General features: G+C 35.8%; 1 protein-coding gene across 2 annotated transcripts in view; it reads right to left on the bottom strand.

Moving 5' to 3' along the window:
• EXOC6 (exocyst complex component 6) overlaps positions 1-21,085 on the bottom strand; it is a 173,071-nt gene that overhangs the window by 62,112 nt on the left and 89,874 nt on the right. For both annotated transcript variants that reach the window (XM_045854451.1, XM_045854452.1), the window contains 3 exons: positions 19,578-19,689; positions 17,992-18,126; positions 1,519-1,698 (listed from right to left, as the gene is read on the bottom strand). In XM_045854451.1, the coding sequence (XP_045710407.1) occupies positions 1,519-1,698; positions 17,992-18,126; positions 19,578-19,689 (427 nt within the window). The remainder of the gene's footprint in view (positions 1-1,518; positions 1,699-17,991; positions 18,127-19,577; positions 19,690-21,085) is intronic.

Here is a 21,085-nt window from a genome sequence, read left to right as displayed (position 1 = left end):
CTTTTTATTTGGTCATGCCCTATATTTATTGTCAAATTTGATTACATTGTATAAAAATTTATTTCCTTTTCAGAAAAAAACATATTAGGTGCCATAAAAATTCAAAATGGCATATGAAAACTCACCTAAAACTATTAAAAATATCAGATGAGTACTATAGTTAGGCAAGGAGTGTGTCTCTCTCAATGTCATCAGAATATGTCCTATGAGAAAATAGGATTTCTCTGCAGATGTCAGCCTCCTGAGGCGAGGCATTTACCCCAAATGTTTCTATTGTATAACTCTCTTAATCCCACCACAGTCATGCACAAAATTCCTACCTATTGGCTCACGCCAGCCCATGAGCCAGGTATTACAACATGAAAACACGATGGGTGTACATTTGTGGAGATGTGCATACACAAGCGTGTGTTTATTCCTGAGGATTGCTTTTGGATAGAAGCAGGAAGACTTCTACTGACACAATGAATTTAAATTAATTCAACAGTTATTGAACACATACTATATGAAGAGTACTTCTTAGAAAAGAGTTGATATAAAAATTAAATATATATAAAGGTTCCCCTTTGTAACTCAAGGACAGCAGTAGGAATATAATAACATCCCTAGGTAAGCTTCTCAAAGTTCTTTGGCACAGATCCACCATTATAATCTCTTTAAAGATATTCTTCTCTTTCTTTGTTCAGTAACACCTTCCTTAAACTATTCTAACCGGGCCCTGGAGCAACTCCTGATAGGGAAAGAGTAAAAGATGAGGAAAATAATCTTTATTTTTCATTTTAAAAAAAGGAGATGGTTGGAAGCAGGTACGCTTCAAATTACATACTTTATATTTGTGTTCAGATATATCTTATCATGAGATGGAAAAGTCAATAACTTTTTTTCTATTTTATTTGTATGAAGACTAGTCCATTCACATTTTAACAGTAGTTCTATTATTTCTGAATATACCTAAAGAGCACATGTTCATTCCACCACAATCTCTTTGGTCTTTGCATTCCTTATCTGAAGAAGCCAATGTTTGAGCTTATTCACATTCAAATGTCCCCTTATACATTTTCTGGAGGTAATGTTTCATCAACAGATTGTTCAAGATACAGATACACTATGACTATATGTCAAGATAGAACAATGCTCCCATTTTATTTTAATCTCTGTCCTGAAAATATCCAATAATGTCTTGGTCTTTTCTAGCTGGAAAAGCCATGTTGACTTTTATGAAAACTACTTCTATTATAGCTTATCTCTATATAAGTCTACACTGTCAATTTCACAGTTTTATTTTGGTTTTCATAGAAAGAGGATTGTAGGTATTTCAGTTAAAAAGTAAAAAAAACCCCAAAATTTCAAACAATTGTGTAAGTTAGGATTCTTCACAAATTGAATTATAATAATGGAAGAGGAAGTATACTCAATCTAGGAAGTTGGTTTAAACAAGTAAACCTCAAACTGAAATTGAATTCTAAAATATACTTTAGTAAGCAAAATTATAATTTTTTGAAAAAATTTTATACTTACAGGCAAATGAGTAAACACTTGAAAGATGCTTCTCAAAAAGTTAATAAGATCCATTAAATAACCACTAGCTCTTCCATCTGGCTCAGACATTGTCCAATCATAATCAGCAAGCTGAACAAACTCATCAATTTTTTGATTAAGTTTGGTATATATTTCTCCTTCTGCCGCATGTCGAGCATCCTAAAAGAGGGTGAAATAACAACAAATACGGAACAGTTACAGAAGCAGATAATAAAATAAGTTTTCTTAAAATTCTAAATTTTGCTTTATGTTTTTCTCTGGTCTAATATTTTAGCCATTTATTCAAAGTCCAAGAAGACTGCCTTTTTGGCTGGCAGTACTCTATGTTTTTGGCAACGTTACTATCACCTTTTTTGTCTTTATGTGGTAGGATGATTATGACTTACTAACTCTGAATTGTTCTCACAGGTCTAAAAATAATTTTTAGAGAAAAAGAAGCAGAAAAACAGAAGTTGTGAAGAAGGCAGAAGACCACCCCAATCCACTGAGAGAAATTAAGTTGGACTATCACAGAAGATATAAAATATTTGTTGGTGTTTTGAGTTGAAGAGGCAAAAAAAAAAATAGTTAACTTCTCAGAGGAGGAAAAAAGAAATAAAGGAACTGATGTAAAAATAGCAGAGTAAGGATCTCTAAACACTCTCTCCTCCATAAAAGCAATGAGAAAAACTAGCAAAACTTGTCAAAGTCAACTTTTCCAGAACTCTGGATATTAACTGAAAACTTGTAGCAATCCAGACAGCATTTATTTTTTAAAAAAAATAGCTGAATCTTGGTAAGAAAGCAAGCTTTGTGACATTTTAATATACCCTATTTCTGTTCTCCCTCCCCTGCTCCAGCTCTGCAATATCCTTGAAAATCAACATCCCCCCGCTGTGGTGTAAACGGGCAGCCTGTCAGCCATCAAAGGGGGGCGAATGGCTTGGACCTCCTTCAAAGCCATAGCCCTACAGAATTATCATTATTTGATCTATGTGGTGGTTCCCTGGAAGACCCTACTTTAAGGGATGTTTTTATATGGACCTAAAGTGGGGCTTGTCCAGTGCAAAAAGCCTAGTCCTGGGGACACTGGTGGACAACAATCACAGGCAACTGTTTCACATTGCAAATGCCTTAAGCAGTGGGTAACAGGGCATACAATAGGCCAACCAAAAAGCTCAAAAGGAAAATCTAAGGAATGAGATGTCAGTAAATGGCTTTGAAAACCTCTGACATATTCCTGGGAGTCCTGAAAGTAATGTACATGTAGAAGGTTATGCAGGGCTGTGCACATGCTCAGGAAAAACCTGAGAAGGCTCTAAGCTCTCATCTAAGGCTGACCGTGAAGCAATTTGCAAGCAGGAAGTGAAGGCTAAGGCAGAGTTGTCAAGTGCCTGAGTGCTGAAGCATGCTCCAATACACAGTCCTTCAACAAACCCTGGGGGGCTCACTGGTCCCAGACTTTTAAGGAATTTTTAATGATTGTGTCCAATCATTAGCTGGTCACTGAGCTAAACAAGCAGGGACTTCTGCGGCCACTTGATACAGTTAATTTTAAAAAGCTACAAAATAACCACCAGGAAAAAAACATTAATTCTCAGAGAGAGAGGAGAAAGTGACTTTCTGAGTTGCCACATTATATAATTTTAAATGTCCAGTTTTCAACAAATTTATAACACAAAGGAACAAGAAAGTACCACCTATACACAGAAAAATAAGCAATTTACAGAAATTTTCCCTAAGGAAGCATAGACATCAGACTTATATGACAAAGACTTTAAATCAGTTATTTAAAATAGGTACAAAGAACTAAAGAAAACCACATCTAAATAACCAAAATATAAAAACAATATCTCACAAAATACATAATATAAAATACAGAGAAATTATGTAAAAAAATAGAAATCCTACAGTTGAAAACTACAATAAATAAAATGAAAAAAATCACTACAGGGATTCAGAAATAGATGTGAATAGGCAAAGATCTGACCAACAATATAAACCAACTAAACCTAACAGACATCTACAGAACACCCTTCTCATCAACAGGAAATCATGAATTATTCTTAAGTGAACATGGGACACTATCCAGAATATAGCATACTAGGCCTCAAAACAAGCCTTTGAAAGACTGAAATCATACAAAGTATATTCTCTAACCACAATGGAATGAAGTTATAAATTAATAACAGAAAGACATTTGGAAAATTCACAAATATGTAGAAATTAAACAACAGACTCAAATAAATAACCAATGGGTCAAAGAAGAAATCATGATAAAAGTTAGAAAATGTTCTGAGATAAATGAACAAAAACACAATATCAAAACTTATGGGATGCAAAGAAAGAAGTGCTTAGACAAAAGCTACACATACCTAAATTATAAAAGAAACATCTCAAACCAATAACTGAAACTTCTACCTTAAGAGACTACAAAAAGAAGAAATGATATCTTCTATCATGTCTGAGTGGTGGGTTCTCACTCAGACATGATAGAATGTACTGAAGTGTCATTATTAGTCACATACTACATTTCAACACAACCTAAACTAACATATAATTTATATTGTGTCTATGAAGAAGAGCATTATAAAGATACTGAGATGAGGAAGACAGCTCCCACCCTCAAGGACCTCACAGTCCGGGGAGAGACAGAACATAACAAAACACGACTAGTGCTACATTAAAGGTGTAATGAGGCATCCTGAGTAAACAAAGGAGGAAATCATTACTACTTATTTGATAAAAAGCTTTGTGGAGGACATGCCATTTGAGTTGTAACTTTAAAAATATAATCAGGAATGCTTACTTAGGTATTTTGGTTTGTGTGCCTTAAGAAATTTTCAAAAGAACAGTGTAAGAGAAGGTAAATGTGATCGATCAAAACACTGTATATCATTTCCACATTTCAATGCCTTTTTTGGCTCCCTCTCTAATTTTCACAACGTCTAACTACTTACTACTCACTGCCACACTGGGTTGAAGAAAACAAACCACTGCTACCGTCTTTCCATCTGCATGCCTGCCTTCACAGTAGAATTGGAATAGGGATTTCAAGAAAGACTTTTCTTCTCTCCCTACTCAGAGATCTAACACAAACATGACAGACAATAAAAACTTCCAATGGTGTCTCTCCTCAACTACAGAAGAGAGTAAATACTACTTTATATAAAAAAGGAATTTAAGTTAATACTAACAAATGTAATGAATGAATAAAAATGGCAGTAGAAAATGAGTTCTAACTTAAAGTTACTTATAACAACTTATTAGTGTTCCTCTACTAAAATTTCTAATGCAATGCTAATCTCCTCAGAAAAATCTTAAAATTGAAAAGCTTAATATTAGCATTTATCAATCACTGATGAGCCACTGTAAATCCAGGACTCTGAGTAAGGTAATAGGCACAAAACATCCACTAAAACATAAGCACCATTAAGGCAGGAAGTTTATGTCTGTTTTTGTTCACTAATTTATCTCCAGCACCTAGAACAGTGCTTACAACCAAGTAGGCAGTAGGTGAGTATTTGTTATAAAATATTTTAAAAATAACTACTGTCTTCAAAAAGTTTATAATCTAGCTGGGATAGAAAAGTACCACAAATAAAATAATCACAGAATGGAGAATTATTTTTTGAAAAATACGTTATTTATTTATTTTTAGAGAGAAGGGGAAGGAGAGAGAAAGAGAAGGAGAAAAACATCAATGTGTGGTTGCCTCTCATGCACCCCCTCTACCAGGGATGAGTCACAACCCATGCATGTGCCCCAACCAGGAATCGAACCAGTGACCCTTTGGTTTGCAGGTCGGCATTTAGTCCTCTGAGCCATACCAGCCAGGGCAGAATGAATAATTATTAACAAATTAGTACTGACTACATGTATAGTAAATGTGTAGTGAAAAAAGATCATGTGGGCTAGAAAGGTTTATGTTACTTGCTGTTCCAGTTACCGCTGTTGAGTAACAAACTAACCCCCAAATCTTAGTGGCTTAAAATAACACACATTTTATTATGCTCACAGGTTCCACTGGTTAGGAATGCAGGCAGGGAACAGTGGGGTGACTGCCCCCTTATATCTGGACCTCAGCTGGGACAACTTGAGGGCTGGGAGTGAGACTCAACAGCTGGGCATTAGAAGCACGTGGAGGCTTCTCCACTCACACATCTGGCACCTGAAGGAGGTAGCTTCTCCATGCAGTGTGGCTTGCTCACAGCGTGGTGGCTCCAGGGCACCTGGACTTCTTACATGGCGGCTCAAGCCTTTAAGCATGTATGTTCCATGCTTGCTGTAAGGTGATACCACTTACATGCCAATATGTCAAAGAAATATAACTGTTTATCTACCACTTTGCATTTTGCCCCAGCGTTCATCAGTCCTCTCTACTTCATGTCTCACTACCTTTACTGAAGATAAGCAGATGAATACAGGTCACTATAGCAATGAAGTCAGACTGCAACTCCAAAAGGCGGCCAGGGAAGGGAGGCATATAGCCCAGAACCAAATAATCATCCCTTAATACTCAACCCACCTCCATTCTATCCCAGGCAAAGAGAATCTGCAGTTTGTTTGCTCCTGTCCTCTGCCTCCTGGGCACCTGCACTAGGGCTGTCATACGTGACTTCTCGTTTTTCTGGCATGCCTTTAGTGTAAGCAGGGAGGAGAAGAGATGCCTGACAAAACTTTAAAAACCAGTATCAAGAGACTTCTCTCCTTCAAACTCACAGCATTAAACTACTTGGTGAAATTTTAGCTATTTTTAAAAATAACTATCTTTTTAAGATCTTAATTTAAGTCCACCTTTAAAATCACTGGTATACTTCCTAATTCCCCTTTTTACTACATAGAATTTTGTTAAATTAAATAAAAATGTTATTTCAGATTTTCCTGGATTTTTATTTTTAAGTATTTTTATTGATTATGCTATTACAGTTTTCCCAATTTTTTCCCCTTTATCCCCTTCTACCCTGCCCCCCAACCCTCCAGCATTCCCCACCCCCTCAGTTCATGTCCATGGGTTGTACATGTAAGTTCTTTGAGTCCTCTGTTTCCTGGATTTTTAAAAGCAATATGGGACAAGTAAAACATTAACCAAAAGGTAAGATGGGGAGAGGGACCAAATATCTTCAAACTTTGAAGTGATGGGGGAAAACAAACACTATCTGAAGAAAGAAACATTATAGATGATGATGAAATCATTCACACTACAGTTACATGAAGTCATTATAATTATATGCTTTCTGCATAAAGTGATTCAAAAGCTACTGATTTTCTGTAAAGGAACTAAGCAAAAATAAAGGAAAATATAAAAATTCAAAAATACTTTTTGTTATTCTCTAGAACTTTGTTGATTAATCTACTACTTTTCTGAGGCGACAACAGGAGCAGGTTCCACTTTTCCCATAAACTATCAGTTAAGATAACTTTTCACTGTTAAATAAAATTTGGGGATGGGGGGCTACTTATATTTTTAAAAGTGTATCCATGCTTCCCACAGGCTATAAGAGTAAATAAGAAACTCTAAGTGAGTCACTAGCAGTTCAGACAGTAGTTCTAAGCAGGAATGTGTTTTAAAGTCAACATTTGAAAGAACTTTGCTAAAGACTAAGGACTCTGCTTATTTTATAATCCCGACAAATATAATCATGAGAAAACATATGTGCATGAACTGTATGTATGAAGTGACTCACTACACTCTACTTTTAAAGAAAGAGGAGCAAGTAAAGAAAGACAGGAAAGGTTCTTACTGTAACTCTTCCTAGACTCACACACAGGGACACTGAATTATTTGCTAATACATTTCTAAAAAAAGATTACTGCCCTGGCTGGTGCGATCCAGTGGACTGAGTGCTGGCCTGCGAACCGAACAAAAGGTCGCCAGTTCGATTCCCAGTCAGGGGTTGCAGGCCAGGTCCCCAGTTGTGGGTGTGTGAAAGGCAACCAATCAATATTTGTCTTGTACATTGATGTTTTTCTCCCCTTTTCTCCTTCTCTTCTCCTCTCTCTAAACATAAATAAATAAAATCTTTTTAAAAATAAGAAAGATTACTAACTATAATTTAGAGACTATTAGGAAATTAGCTTGGAATTCCTGAAGAGTTTTACAGCTGAAACCAAATACTCTCAATCCTTATGCCCTCACCAGAAACTCAGGAATATATCAACTAAGTCCTAAATTAAATTTTAAAAGATTCAGTTTATAAGCAAAGCAATGAATTCTTCCTTTGCTTGTTTAAAAAGAAACAGTGCCCCCTGTAGGCAGAACTGTATCAGTGGTTCTCAGTATCAGGTGTGCAACAGAACAACCTGAGGAACTTTTTAAAACATACATAAGCACAAACTTCACCCCAGACTTCCTAGACCATAAGTATGTGTGTTTTGAATAAAAGCTATGTAGTAACAACTAAACATTTTAGTAAATCAATGATTTACTGTCTATCATCCATTGCCCCTTCCTGGAACAGGCCCCAAATATTTTGGAAAATTACTCTGCCTCCATTCACATGTCTCTGGTCTGACAGAAGTGAACCTATATTCAGCTCCAAGGATGGATACTGATGAACTGAAGTCAAGTAGCAATTATCATTCTCTCATCCACAGGGAGTTCCATAGCAGCTAGTGGAGATGCAGACTCTCTCTTCCTTCCAACGATAGGGCATGAGGATATGAGGTTTGGAACTGTGATGGGGCAGCCATTGCTACCAGAATGAGAGAGTCTACAGCTGCCAGGTCACCATGTAGTCTCAAGATGAGGCCAAATTACATAAAGCAGAGTTGAAAGATGGAGGGACTCTGGGGTCCTTGGTGACATCTTCTGAGCAGCTGGCTTCACCTTACATGAAATCTGCTGTATTCTTGGAATTTCCAGTCACACTGGATAATAATTTTCCTCTATTGTTTAAGACAGTTTGAGTTGGTTTTTCTGCCAATTCTTGTCAATTTTCTGTTAATAGCTCTGATTAATACAAGTATCTTATTTGAAACATTTCACTGAACATTCTAGAAAAACAGGCTACACTTAAAATTACTCACCTGAAGCAAGGGGAATACTTGTATGACATTTTTCTGAGCCCTAAAAAGTCCAACCAGGAGATGAAGTTGGAACTATGAAAACTAAGGTATACTGTCTAGCTAATTTCTCCCTGCTCTAATTCAAGAAATGAGGCGCCAATAATCTATGATCTTAATCTAGAAATTTCTAAATGGTAGTAGCACATAGCACCCAACTCATTAACCAATGTCACTACTGATACTATAGGCAAAGGCGGGAAAAAGAGGTAAGACTAAACATCAAAACCTAGTAATTAGTTAGGAACGATTAAACCGAAATAGATCAACGCTAACTCCAGATTTTCCAGGAAAGGAGGCAAAAAAATGGAGATTACAGTAGTCTCCCATTATCTGTGATTCTTCCTTTTCCAACACCCCCCAATGGATGACCGAAACTTGTAATACCGAATGCTATATATACAATGTTTTTCTCCCCATGTGTACACACATACGTATCTTTTCACTTAAAGGAAGAACTTTAAGGCTTCTCTTTGGCAGATCTGAACTGCCAGCATCATCTACTCTTATGCTTTGGGCCATTATTAAGTAAAATAAGCGTTACTTGAACATAAGCACTGTGATAACTGCGACAGACAGTTCATCTGATAACTGAGTGGGCTGCTAAGTGACTACTGGGCAGGTGGCACAGACAGCATGGAGATGCTGGCTGAATGGATGGTTCACAGCCCAGGCGGGACAGAATGGGATGGCAGGGGATTTACCACACAATTTAAAATGGTAAATTGTTTCTTTCTAGAATTTTTCATTTAATTTTTTCAGACTACAGTACCTGAAACCATGGAAAGCAAAACTGAGGATAAGTGGGAACTACTGTACCAATGTAAAAAAAATTAGGTAGAAAGAGGAATCAATTTAAGATGTTATGAATTTTTATTTAGCTATTTTAGACATCAGTGTAACAACCAAGAAAAGTTAATTTATTCTTATATTTCATCCCTAAAATGAAACATTTTTTAAAAAATTTGCTTGCTTATGCTTCAAATTAATCTAGTGAAATGGCTACTTTTCACCAGTTTTTCATTATATTATATTACTGTGATTAAAAAAAGAGCTGAAGGCTTTGGGATATGAATTGTGTCTTCTACAAATACCCAAAAGCCTCGCAGGTCCAGCAGTAACACAAATGAGTATGGCAGACAAGATGATTGTGGTGGGCAGGATGATTGTAAAGCTGTAAAGCATAAATGCATGTCATCTAAAGGTACTCAAATTCGAAACAGTATAAAACCAAATCAAACATGACTATAGGACCAAATTTATCTACTTATTACATACTTCAGTTGTTTATTTGTAGTTACCTGCCCTTTTATTTTTTAAGCTCCAATTATACTTTATTGTATTTTTTCCATTACCGTTTACCCCCTCCCCTGCAACCACCACACTATTGTCCATGTCCACAAGTCCTTTCTCTTTTTTGTTCAATCCCCTTCCGCCCCCTAACCCCACCCCACCAGACCTCTGTATCTATAAATATCTGCCCTTTTAGATAAAAAAATCCTAATGGTTCAGAACCATTCCATATCTTGTCAGTAATTAGCACAGAACAATAGAAATATGTATCATTTTATACATACTCCCAGGCCAAAACTGATTGTCAGCATAGATGGAAAGTTCCAACCAATTATTGCTTTGTTCACAGTTATGTGTTTTGAGACACAAACTCTTACTTTAGACAGAACAAAATATCAAAGTAGCCTGCCCTAGAAAAATCTAAATCCCTCACACAGCCATTTGCTAGCTACTCCACTTCTAGCAATATAGAGGAAAGGGCAATATAGGTTTTGACCTAGAATCAAAGTCTAGAATAATTCAAAATCCAGCTTCTGAATTATCTGGTATTGTTGTAGATCATTATAAATTAACTACTTTTCTAATTCTCAAATCATCTAAATTACCTCCTTTTCCTTTTTAAAAGGTCCGTGCTACATTTTTACCTTTCCAGTTTTCAGGGGCTGTTGTATCTCCAAAGTGTTAAAGAATGGCTAGGGGCTTTGCTAGCATCTGCCACTTCTTAGGTATTCTAGGTTGTTTGTCATCAGGTTTGCAAATCATCTGATACAAGTAGCTTTTTAAAGTACTCCTCAGCCATTTCCTTCCCTATTCTATTTCTGCTTCCTACCACCTTTACAAGAGGCACTTGCTATAGTTAAGTGATCACTGATGATAAATTACAGAAAAACAGAAAGCTGAGCACTTTTCATGTATCCATGGGTTGAGGCAGTCTATAAATTTTGTTGATCTTCCACTTTTGCTTATAGAACTAAAACAACATGCTTTTGCTTTTACTGTTAGCTTTTATGTTTTTGGCAAAGTAGCATCCTCATTATTTATGTCATTTACTTTTGTGTATAATTGGTTTAATTATTTATTCTGTTCAATAAATATGTAAGTTTTGCTTTTCTCCAATCTACCTTTTAGGATTTTATGTAGTTAAAATGTATTAAATTAGCTGCAAGCATAAAACTGCTTTATGCAGCCCTCTCTAATGGGAAAAGATAAGAACAGGAGAAGCTGGTGGTAACCAGTAACAAAAGAAATAAATGTGACGTGCACAACTTCTAAGGATCACAATCAAGCTGCACAACAAAACAAGAAATTCTACAAAACTTCACCAATAATACAAAAGACCACACACGAAGCATATAAGCAAAAACTGAAACATAATCAGTCAAGAATACTGCAATTGTGCTAGCAGTACAATAATAAATCAACTTTATATGTAAAATAATTTAAGAATTATAACTCAAGTGAGAAATTTTAATAATTCTTACTAAGGAATGTATACAGATATCCTATAAACCATGTGCTCCTACATTTGCAGTCTCCTCCACTATCAACATGCCTTACCAGAGTGGTACATTTGTTACAATCAGTGAACCCACATCATTATCACCCAAAGTCCATAGTTTACATGAGCGTTCATACTTGGTACTATACATTCCATGGATTTGGACAAATGTGAATGACATATAGTCACCATTATAGTTTCGTACAGAGAAGTTTCCCTGCCCTAAGAATCTTTTGTGCTCCATCTACGCATCTCTCCCCGACTCCCAACCCCAACCCATGGCCACCACTGATCTTTTTACTTTCTCCATGTTTTACCCTTTCCAGGATAGCACATAACTGGAATCATGCAATAGGAAGCCTTTACAGATCAGCCTCTTTCACTTACTAGTGTGTCATCTAAAATTCTTCCATTTATTTTCATAGCTTGATAGCTCATTGTGTTTGAGTGCTGAATAACGTTCCATTGTCTGAATGTACCAGAGTTTATCCATTCTCTTACTGAAGGACATCTTGGTTGTTTCCAAGTTTTGGCAATCAGGATTAAAGCAGCTGTAACTCATGTGTGAGCTTTTGTGTGGACTAAGTTTTCAACTCCTCTGGGTAAATAAAAAGGAGTGTAACTGCTAGATTCTATGGTAAGAATTTGTTTAGTTTTATAAGAAATTGTTAAACTGTCTTCCAAAGTGGCTGTACCACTTTTTAAAAACTTAATCTTTATTGTGTTTTTCCCATCACCATTTAGTTAGCCTTACACCCCCACCCCCACAGTAATCACCACACTTGTCCATGTCTGTCCATGAGTCCTTTTTCCTTTTTGCTCAATCCCTCCACCCCTAATCTCTTGCCCTTCCACTAGCTGTCATTTGCTCTCCATCTATGAGTCTTTCTCCGTTTTGCTTGTTACTTCAGTTTGTTCATTAGATGCCACACATGAGCAAAATCATGTGGTATTTTTGTTTTTCTCTGACTGGATTAGTTCATTTAGCAAAATATTCTCCAGGTCTATCCATACTGTTACAATGGGTAAAAATTTTCCTCCATTTTTACAGCCAAGTAGTATTCCATTGTATAAATGTCCCATAGTTGTTTTAGCCACACTTCTATTGATGGACACTTGGGCTGCTTCCATAACTTGGCGACTGTAAATATGCTGTAATGAACATAGGGGTGCTTATGTTCTTTCTAATCAGTGTTTTGCATTCCTTTGGATGTATTACTACAAGTGGAATCACTGGGTCAAAAGGTAGATCCATTTTTAATTTTTTGAGGTATCTCCATACTGCTTTCCACAGTGGCTGCACTAGTCTGCATTCCCACCAACGGTGCAAAAGGGTTCCCCTTTCTCCATGTCCTCACCAGCATTTGTTTGTTCATTTATCAATGGTAGCCATTCTGACAGGTGTGATATAGTATCTCACTGTGGTTTTAATTTGCATTTCTCTGATGATTAGTAATGTTGAGCATCTTTTCATATGCTTATTGGCCATCTGTATGTCCTCTTTGGAGAAATGTCTATTCAGGTCTTCTGCCCATTTTTCAATTGGGTTGCTTGTTTTTTTGGTGTTGAGTTTTGAAAGTACTTTATAAATTTTGGATATTAACCCCTTATCAGATGTATACTCAAAACAGCATGGTACTGGCATAAAAACAGACACATAGATCAATGGAACAAAACAGAGAGCCCAGAAATAAACCCACACCTTTATAGTCAACTAATATTCAACAGAGGAAGCAAACACATACAATGGGCTAAAGATAGTTTATTCAATAAATAGTGTTAGGAAAATTAAAAATACATACAAACAAACGAAACTAGACCACCTTCTTACATCACAAACAGGAGTAAATTCAAAATGGATCAAATACTTAAAGGTTAGACCTGAAACCATAAAAATCATGGAAGAAAACATAGGCAGCAAAATCTCAGACACTGCACATAGCAACATTTTATCTTACATATCTCCCCAGGCAAGAGAGGCAAAAGAAAAAATAAACAAATTGGACTACATCAAACTAATCAGTTTTTGCACAGCAAAAGAAATCATCAACAAAATAAAAAGACAATCCACGGAGTGGAGAACGTATTCGCTGTACCACTTTACATTCCCACCAGCAGTGAATGAGAGTTCCCGTTGCTCCACATCTTCACCAGCATTTGGTGGTATCAGGGTTTTGGACTATGGCCATTCAAGTAGGTATACTGTGGTATCTCACTATTAATTCAAAATTCCCTAATAATATATTGTGAGAAACATCTATCTATGTGCTATTCTTCAAGACAGGGGAAGAGCCATCCCTAAGGTAATGCAAAGATCATCAGAGATTCTTTCCTCAGCCATGTCCAATCTACTACTAAGTCTATCAAAGGCATTCTTCATTTCTATTACAGTGTTTTTAATCTCCAGCATTTTAAAAAAATTATTTCTTAGCTTTTCCAACTCTCTGCTTACATTATGCATCTGTTCTTGCATGTTGTCTACTTTATCCATTAAAGCCCTTATCATATTAATTAGAGTTAAAAAAAAATTCCTGGCCCAATAATTCCAATATCCCTGACATATCTGAATCTGATTTGAATACTTATTCTATCTCTTTAAATTTCCTTTTAGTCTGTCTTATAATTTCTTCTTGATAGACAAACATAATGGTGCTGGGCGAAAGGAACTGCAGCAAACAGGACTTTGGTATTGTGGTAGCAAGGTATGCAGGAAAGGGAAGTGTCTAGGCTTTGGCCCTTGACTGTGAATTTCACAAGTGCTTCTCATTCCCACCCCTTAGATGGAACAGGATGGGTTGAATATTTGCCTTCCTCCAGTTTGGTTAGGCTCTGATAAAACCCCAATGGTTTACACACATATATAGTTTGTTCCCAGGTTAGGTCTTATTGGGAAGCATAAAATGCTTTAAGAACAGAACACTGGTGTATTTCAATGGTTACTTTTACCTTTCTCCTGTTGGAAGCCCAAAATAATTTTTTCTCTAATAGTCACTGGGAGCACCTGGTAGGGCCCCAGGAGGTAAAACTCACAAAAGTGTAGGCCCACCCTCCACCCACTTCCTCCCCCATGGTTAGGGGTTTTAATCTTCAGACTTATCCATACTGAGTCTCCAGCAATTTATCAAGTACAGTTCAGGTTTCCCCAGCCCAGCAGTGGTTCCTGCAGAAGTTTCTGCCCCGTTAAGTTGTGATTCTCTGTATTTGCCTGACTGTCTCTCTAACTTGGGGGGCAATAGTTTGCCCTACGATCTCATTCTCTGACAAATTATAGAAGGGTTGTTTATTTTTCAGTTTCCTCAGCTTTTTACTTGTCAGGATAGAGCAACTTCCAATCTCTTTACATGCCAGAAGTCTGGATTCACTTTTTAATAATTAATTGAGCAGTGTATGTTTATAATCTGTGCTGCTACAAATTGTACATGTTCATATGTATATGTTACAGTTCAATGAAAAATATTTTTTTAAAGGCCATGTACTACATCCTAGCTCCATAGGAGAGAATTTCAAGCCCTTAAAGACAATCTACTACCGTCACTTTAGCTATAATCCTGAAAAATCTTTGTTACATAGCCATCAACAGATTTTAAAAAGGCAAACTAGAAAAAGAATCATAAGCATATTTCTTTTAGGCTCTTAACAGTTGTAATCACTGCCAATACTCAAGAGGAAAGGACGCTTCAGAGTGGAAAAGCCCTCTGGAGCAAAGTTAAAGTATTCTGATGTCAAAGAAAAAGAACAAGGTTATTTCTCACTACACAGATTAAAAAGGAATGGTATTCCCATTTCCCCCTCTATTCTGATGCAAATCTTTTCAGTTAGAAGTTTTATATTAGTTTCAAGTAGCTCTCAGTATGTGTCCAGGTTAACTTTAAAGAGCTGAGGTACTGCTTGAGGGCAGAAACTACTTACTTCTTTTGTGTCACTCACAGATTTAGCAAAATGAAAAGGCAAGCTAACAAGATAATCTATATATTTCATAAAATATGTATGATATAAATCAAGCACCTTGTGTGCGCATATGTGCTTTTTGGAGGGGAAGCAAAAGGAGGTGAGAGTAAGAGGATCTTGTAAATGTTTATTTCCATAATCATTAAGCAACTAAATAGCAATATGTTTGGTAGAGTCACTGGACTGGAAACAATTCAGCTAAGAGGTTAACTAAGCAATCTATGCTAATGGCTGCAACCAAGGCTGTACTTTAATCTTCCTTGTGAAAGAGGTAACAGACTGAGTAGTCATCTCCTTAAAAAATTCACTTTAATATTTATTTAACAATTCTTGAAGTTGAATTGCTTCCTCACATCATACTTTATGATAAATTCCTCTTGAAATAGACCAAAGGCAGAACTGAAGAATACTTGACTTTCATATAACTGAGCTTGAAACAGCTCTTATTCTCATAAAACCAAGAGGGTTTCCTGCATTCTATATGAAAATAAAACAAACAACAACAACAAAACAAGGATGCTCTACTACTTATAAAGGCTAAATTTGATTTCTTGATGTCCAAGAAAACCGAAGGATATTCTATGGCAGTTGTAGTTTCAGCCAAATATCTACAGTTTAAGGGATGATGGACCAGAGCTAACATTTCTAAGCATTCCCTCCTAACAGGCAGATTTGAGAAGTGTAGTTCCAAGATCCCTCAGTCTGAGTCCACCACGTCCCATAGCGTGGGTTGAGTTAGAAATTGCCTGAAGACCCCTACATACACCAGATGTCAAGACAATTCAGAGTACAGAGTAAGCCTATTAAATTTAATGTTAACAGTTAAATATGCTTACAACTCCAGTCCTTAGTGAATCCCTTCTTGACAGTCTATGAGTAACACATGGACATAAGGACAGAGATCAATAAAAAATAGAAGGAGGATTGTATAAAATCTAATATAAAAGTAAAAAATCAATTTGTCCTTGGATAAATACATGTCTGAAACCTTGTGGATTTTCTCTTACGTTAATGGCACTTATCCTACCATATCATCAAGTGTTTTTTTTATAGTTTATTCTCCTGTGAGCTTCTCAAAGATAGGGTTACATTTTTATATTCTCATCACCTAAGAGAGTTTTCAGAGTATAGATGATGTACAAGTAGAACTGTGCTAAGTATCCCCATTAATCCTCATTAATAATTGCATGAGGTAGGTAATACATTGCTACTCTAATTTTATAGTTAACAAAATTGGGAATCACCAAAAGTAAAAAATGTGCCAAGTCACACAGCAGTCTAACTCTGTACTCTGTATGTCCAGAGTACATACCCTTAGTTACTATACTCTTTTATCTGGATACATGAATGTCTGTTTCGTCCAGCTTCTGTCTCAGTTTCAATAACTAATTTTATCAAAGTACTCACTCAGGTATTGCCCACACTTGCGCCTTCTGGACCAGGATGAGCACTACATGAGCTCTAGAATAACCACAGAAGCATAAGATTTGGGGACCATGCAGATAATTTTAGGAATTTAAGGGTAATTTCTGGACTTTGAAAGTCTAGTTACTCTTAACACTTAATTAGTTATTTCTAAATACAAGTCTACTGAATTTTTAAAGTGTAAGTGATTATACCATAATTTTAGGAGATAAATTGGGTAATTTACAATAAAATGAGAGCAGAAAGACAAGAGTTCTTTTTAATAGAAAACTTAGAAAAGGCTGTGTGGTTAAATTAGCAAGTGTATTTTACAGATAAAGAATCAATAAGTGGTTTATATTTGTTTAGCAAAATACAAAATGCAAAGCAATTTATATTACAAGACTATGCCAATCTCAGGTCTGTACAACCCCAAATCAATAAAATAATAAAATAGTTTATAAAACAAATTTATGAAAGTATTTAATCTTCCATTCTGTTTAAAACAACCATTAATTAATCTTTCAGTATATCTCATGGTATTACACAAACAGAAATCTTTCTGTTCATGTAAAAGCAGGACTTTAATAACCTATAATAAGATATTTACTTTTCTTCAGATCAGAGCCAATTAAGGATATAAAGCCAATCTTACACTTACCATTCATCTTACATTTTTAATTTCTAAACACACACACATATACACATTATATAAAAAATTATTTACTGAACTGAGAGACATGAATGAAAATTCAATGAGACCAATTCAGCACTACTGGAAGTCTTCAAAACATAAACAAAATGTAACATAGCTATAGAAAATCAATATACTTTTCTCCATATTAATAAGATGTTTAAAATGCCAAAAGGGAACTGAGATTTATCAGCTGACTGCTGACAATGATTACCTCTAATATTCAATTGTTAGGAATATAATGAAATCATGTATATAATAAAAATTTTCTTTAATTTTTAAAAGTTTGCACCCTGGCTGGCATAGCTCAGTGGATTGAGCACGGGCTGCGAACCAAAGCATCGCAGGTTCGATTCCCAGTCAGGGCACATGCCTGGGTTGCAGGCCAGGTCCCCAGTGGGGGCCATGTGAGAGGCAACCACACATTGATTTTCTCTCTCTCTCTCTCTCTCTCTCTTCCCTTCTCTAAAAATAAATAAAATCTTAAAAAAAAGTTTGCTTGTAATAAGCAATAAAATTGCTTTATTTCAATTGTGATTGAAATAAAACTTTGGTCAGAATTTTTACATACCTTAAAAGTGGAAAGTCCATAAAGTCTTGTGGTATGAACAGTTTCTTGAGAAATATTTGTAATGTTAGTTATAAAGTCCTCAAGGTATTTGCAAGCTTGTTCCAGGTGTGTTGTGTTTATGATAATCTGTACTAGCTGGAAAATACAAAATATATCCGGTTATATGTACAAGAAGCTATTTGATTTTTAAAAACAGGATGATTACTTCTAGTAACTGTACCATTTATGCATAATTATAGCATTACAGGATATAACTGATTACCTGATTTCAAAAGCCTGCTACAAATACTTAAGAATGCCATCATTAGAAAACAAAATAACCAAGAATCTAACTGCCAATTAATTTAAAATAATGTTTCAAAGTACTTTTTCAAATTTTATACATTTACCAAGTAAAAAAAAGTGAATATTTCCATTCTTCATATAAGGTCTGGCCATTATAAATCTACATGTATGTTACAACACCATAAACTATAGTATTTTCCCCTTATTTGCACGGGATACATTCCAACACCCCAGTGGATTCCTGAAATCACATATAGTGCTGAACACTATGCATACTCTGTTTTTTCCTATACATACATACATACCTGTGATAAAGTGTAATTTATAAATTAGGCACAAAAAGAGATTAACATCAGTAATAATAAAATAGAACAATTATAGCAACATACTATAATAAAAGTTACGTGAATGTGGTCATAACATTTCGGGGGATCCCTTGCTGAAGTCTTCTTATAGGTTCAATACTTCCTGGCACAATACACTGCTGTCATCGGAACATTTTTTCTGTTCATGCCTTCCATTCGCAATTTAATGCCTTTTCCATCTTAACTTATCAAGCATCGTGGCCTTAACTTTTGCAGTTTGAGGTGCAACAAAGCTAGCACAGAATTTTTTCCTTCTTCACAATTTCATAGACAGAAGATGGTTCTTAGGAGTTTAGCAACCTCAGCATACATTTTTTTTTCTTTCCTCATTAATTCAAGCACTCTTACCTTTTCACTTAAAGGAAGCCCTTTGCAGCTTCTCTTTGGCATATCCAAATTGCCAGCATCACTACTCTTGTGCTTTGGATCCACCATTAAGTAAAATAAGGGTTATTTGAACACAAGCACTCTTCAACACAAGCGTGACATGTGATACCGTGACAGTTGTTTAGATAGCTCAGCCGGCTACTAAGTAACTACTGGGTAGATGGTGCACATAGAGAGAATAAGCTGGACAAAGGCAGGATTCATGCTCCGGGTCGGACAGCATGAGATTCCATCATGCCACTCAAAATGGTGTGCCATTTAAAACTTACAAATTGTTTATTTCTGAAATTTTCCATTTAATATTTTCAAACTGCAGTTGACCATAGGTGACTAAAATAGTAAATAAGGGGAAAGTACTGTATCTATTCCCCCTGTAAAACACTTTTCCTTCATGTTGCTTAAGTTTCCTTCATGTTGCTTTTTTTTGAAATAGCTTTTTTTTGACATTGCTTTTATTTGAAATAGAAAGCTAGTTTTACCGGATAATACTCAGCAATAACTTAACTTACAATAATTTTCATATTGTGGAACATTTGGTTATAAACCTACCTCTGTCAAACCTATGTGAGGTTTTCTAATAAGGTTCAGTAAACAGCTATTCAAAGTTCTGGTCAGCAGCAGATTTGTAGATTTTCTAAGCATATCATCTATTTCTGTTGAACTGAAAAAAAAGTTAATATTACTAAGCTTTCTACCAGGGTACATGCGCTTTGTTTAGTAAATTATAATCACCTATATTTATTAAACCACAAATTTTAATATAATTTAATTTCAGGGATATGTCTTTTTTCTTAAAGATTTTATTTATTTATTGTTAGAGGGGAAGGAAGGGAGAAAGAAAGGGAAAGAAACATCAAAGTGTGGTTACTTCTCATGCACACCCCCTACTGGGAACCTGGCCTGCAACCCAGGCATGTGCCTTGACTGGGAATCAAACCAGTGACTCCTTGGTTCGCAAGCACACGCTCAATCCACTGAGCTACACCAGCCAGGGCACAAAAGGGATATTTCATTAAAGTGTAATATTCATTTATGGCATAATTTGAATGTATTCAATTAACCATTACAGTAAAACCATGTAGTGCTTAATACATGAAAATAAAATTATTGTTAAATTATGACTCCATTATAGGACAATCACTTTCAAAGACACTTCATACACAATTACAGACAAAAATACTGTTAAAATGAAATTTATGTCAGCTCCTCCCAGAAATAATTAATTAGTAGATTTAATTTTAATATAACTAAGATATCCATTTCCATTGAGATTTTTAAAAGAGATTCAAAGAGCTATATTTAACTACCTTACACTAGTTTTAATTTGGTACAAATAAAAAAATGGTGTTTCTTAATGTCTTAAAGATTCCTAGGCTAGCACTAAAAAGCTTATCTTCTCCTAACCACTAGGCCTTCAATTTAAGTAAGTAATGATTTCTTGTATACAGCTTCACTATCAGAACTGTTACACTGTCTTTAAACGAAGCTTTCTCAGGCTCAGCACCACTGACATTTTAGGCGAGATAATCCTTTGTAGTGAGTGGCGGCGTCCTATGTGCACAGAGGGTGTTCAGAACAGCATGCCTGGCCTCCACCCACGAGATGCACGGAGCACCCCTCCCCTAGTTGTGACAATTCAAAATGCCTCTACACTTTGCCAAATGTCCCTTGGGGGGGCAAAGTCACCCCAGTTGAGAACCACTGTCTTACATACAGGCTAAAATGTTTTAACCTTTTATTTTATTAAAATATTACAAATCTACGAAGCACAAATATTTACTAGTTTACATTTATTTTTAAAATGCAAGTAGAGCAAGATTTGATAAAACGTAGGTACTTCCCACTACTACTCTAGAGTTTTCCATTTCAATGCAAGCACTCTTTTCAATTTCTGTCAACCCAAATTCTGGCAGACCTGAGGAGAACATCTCCCTCTGGTTCTTTATATCTAAAATCAAGACTTAATAGGGAATGTGTCAGCAGTAGGGCTTCAGCATGACTTGGCATCAAAGTCTCAGAAAACTCTTTCTAACATGTCATTAGTGTCCCCATCACCG

The sequence above is a fragment of the Phyllostomus hastatus genome, unplaced genomic scaffold (genome assembly GCF_019186645.2).
Source record: "Phyllostomus hastatus isolate PE091 unplaced genomic scaffold, TTU_PhHast_1.1 phas_scaffold_1066, whole genome shotgun sequence".
Taxonomy (NCBI): domain Eukaryota; kingdom Metazoa; phylum Chordata; class Mammalia; order Chiroptera; family Phyllostomidae; genus Phyllostomus; species Phyllostomus hastatus.
Note: the sequence above shows the minus strand (reverse complement) of the source record. Positions and strands in the feature narration are given on the sequence as shown.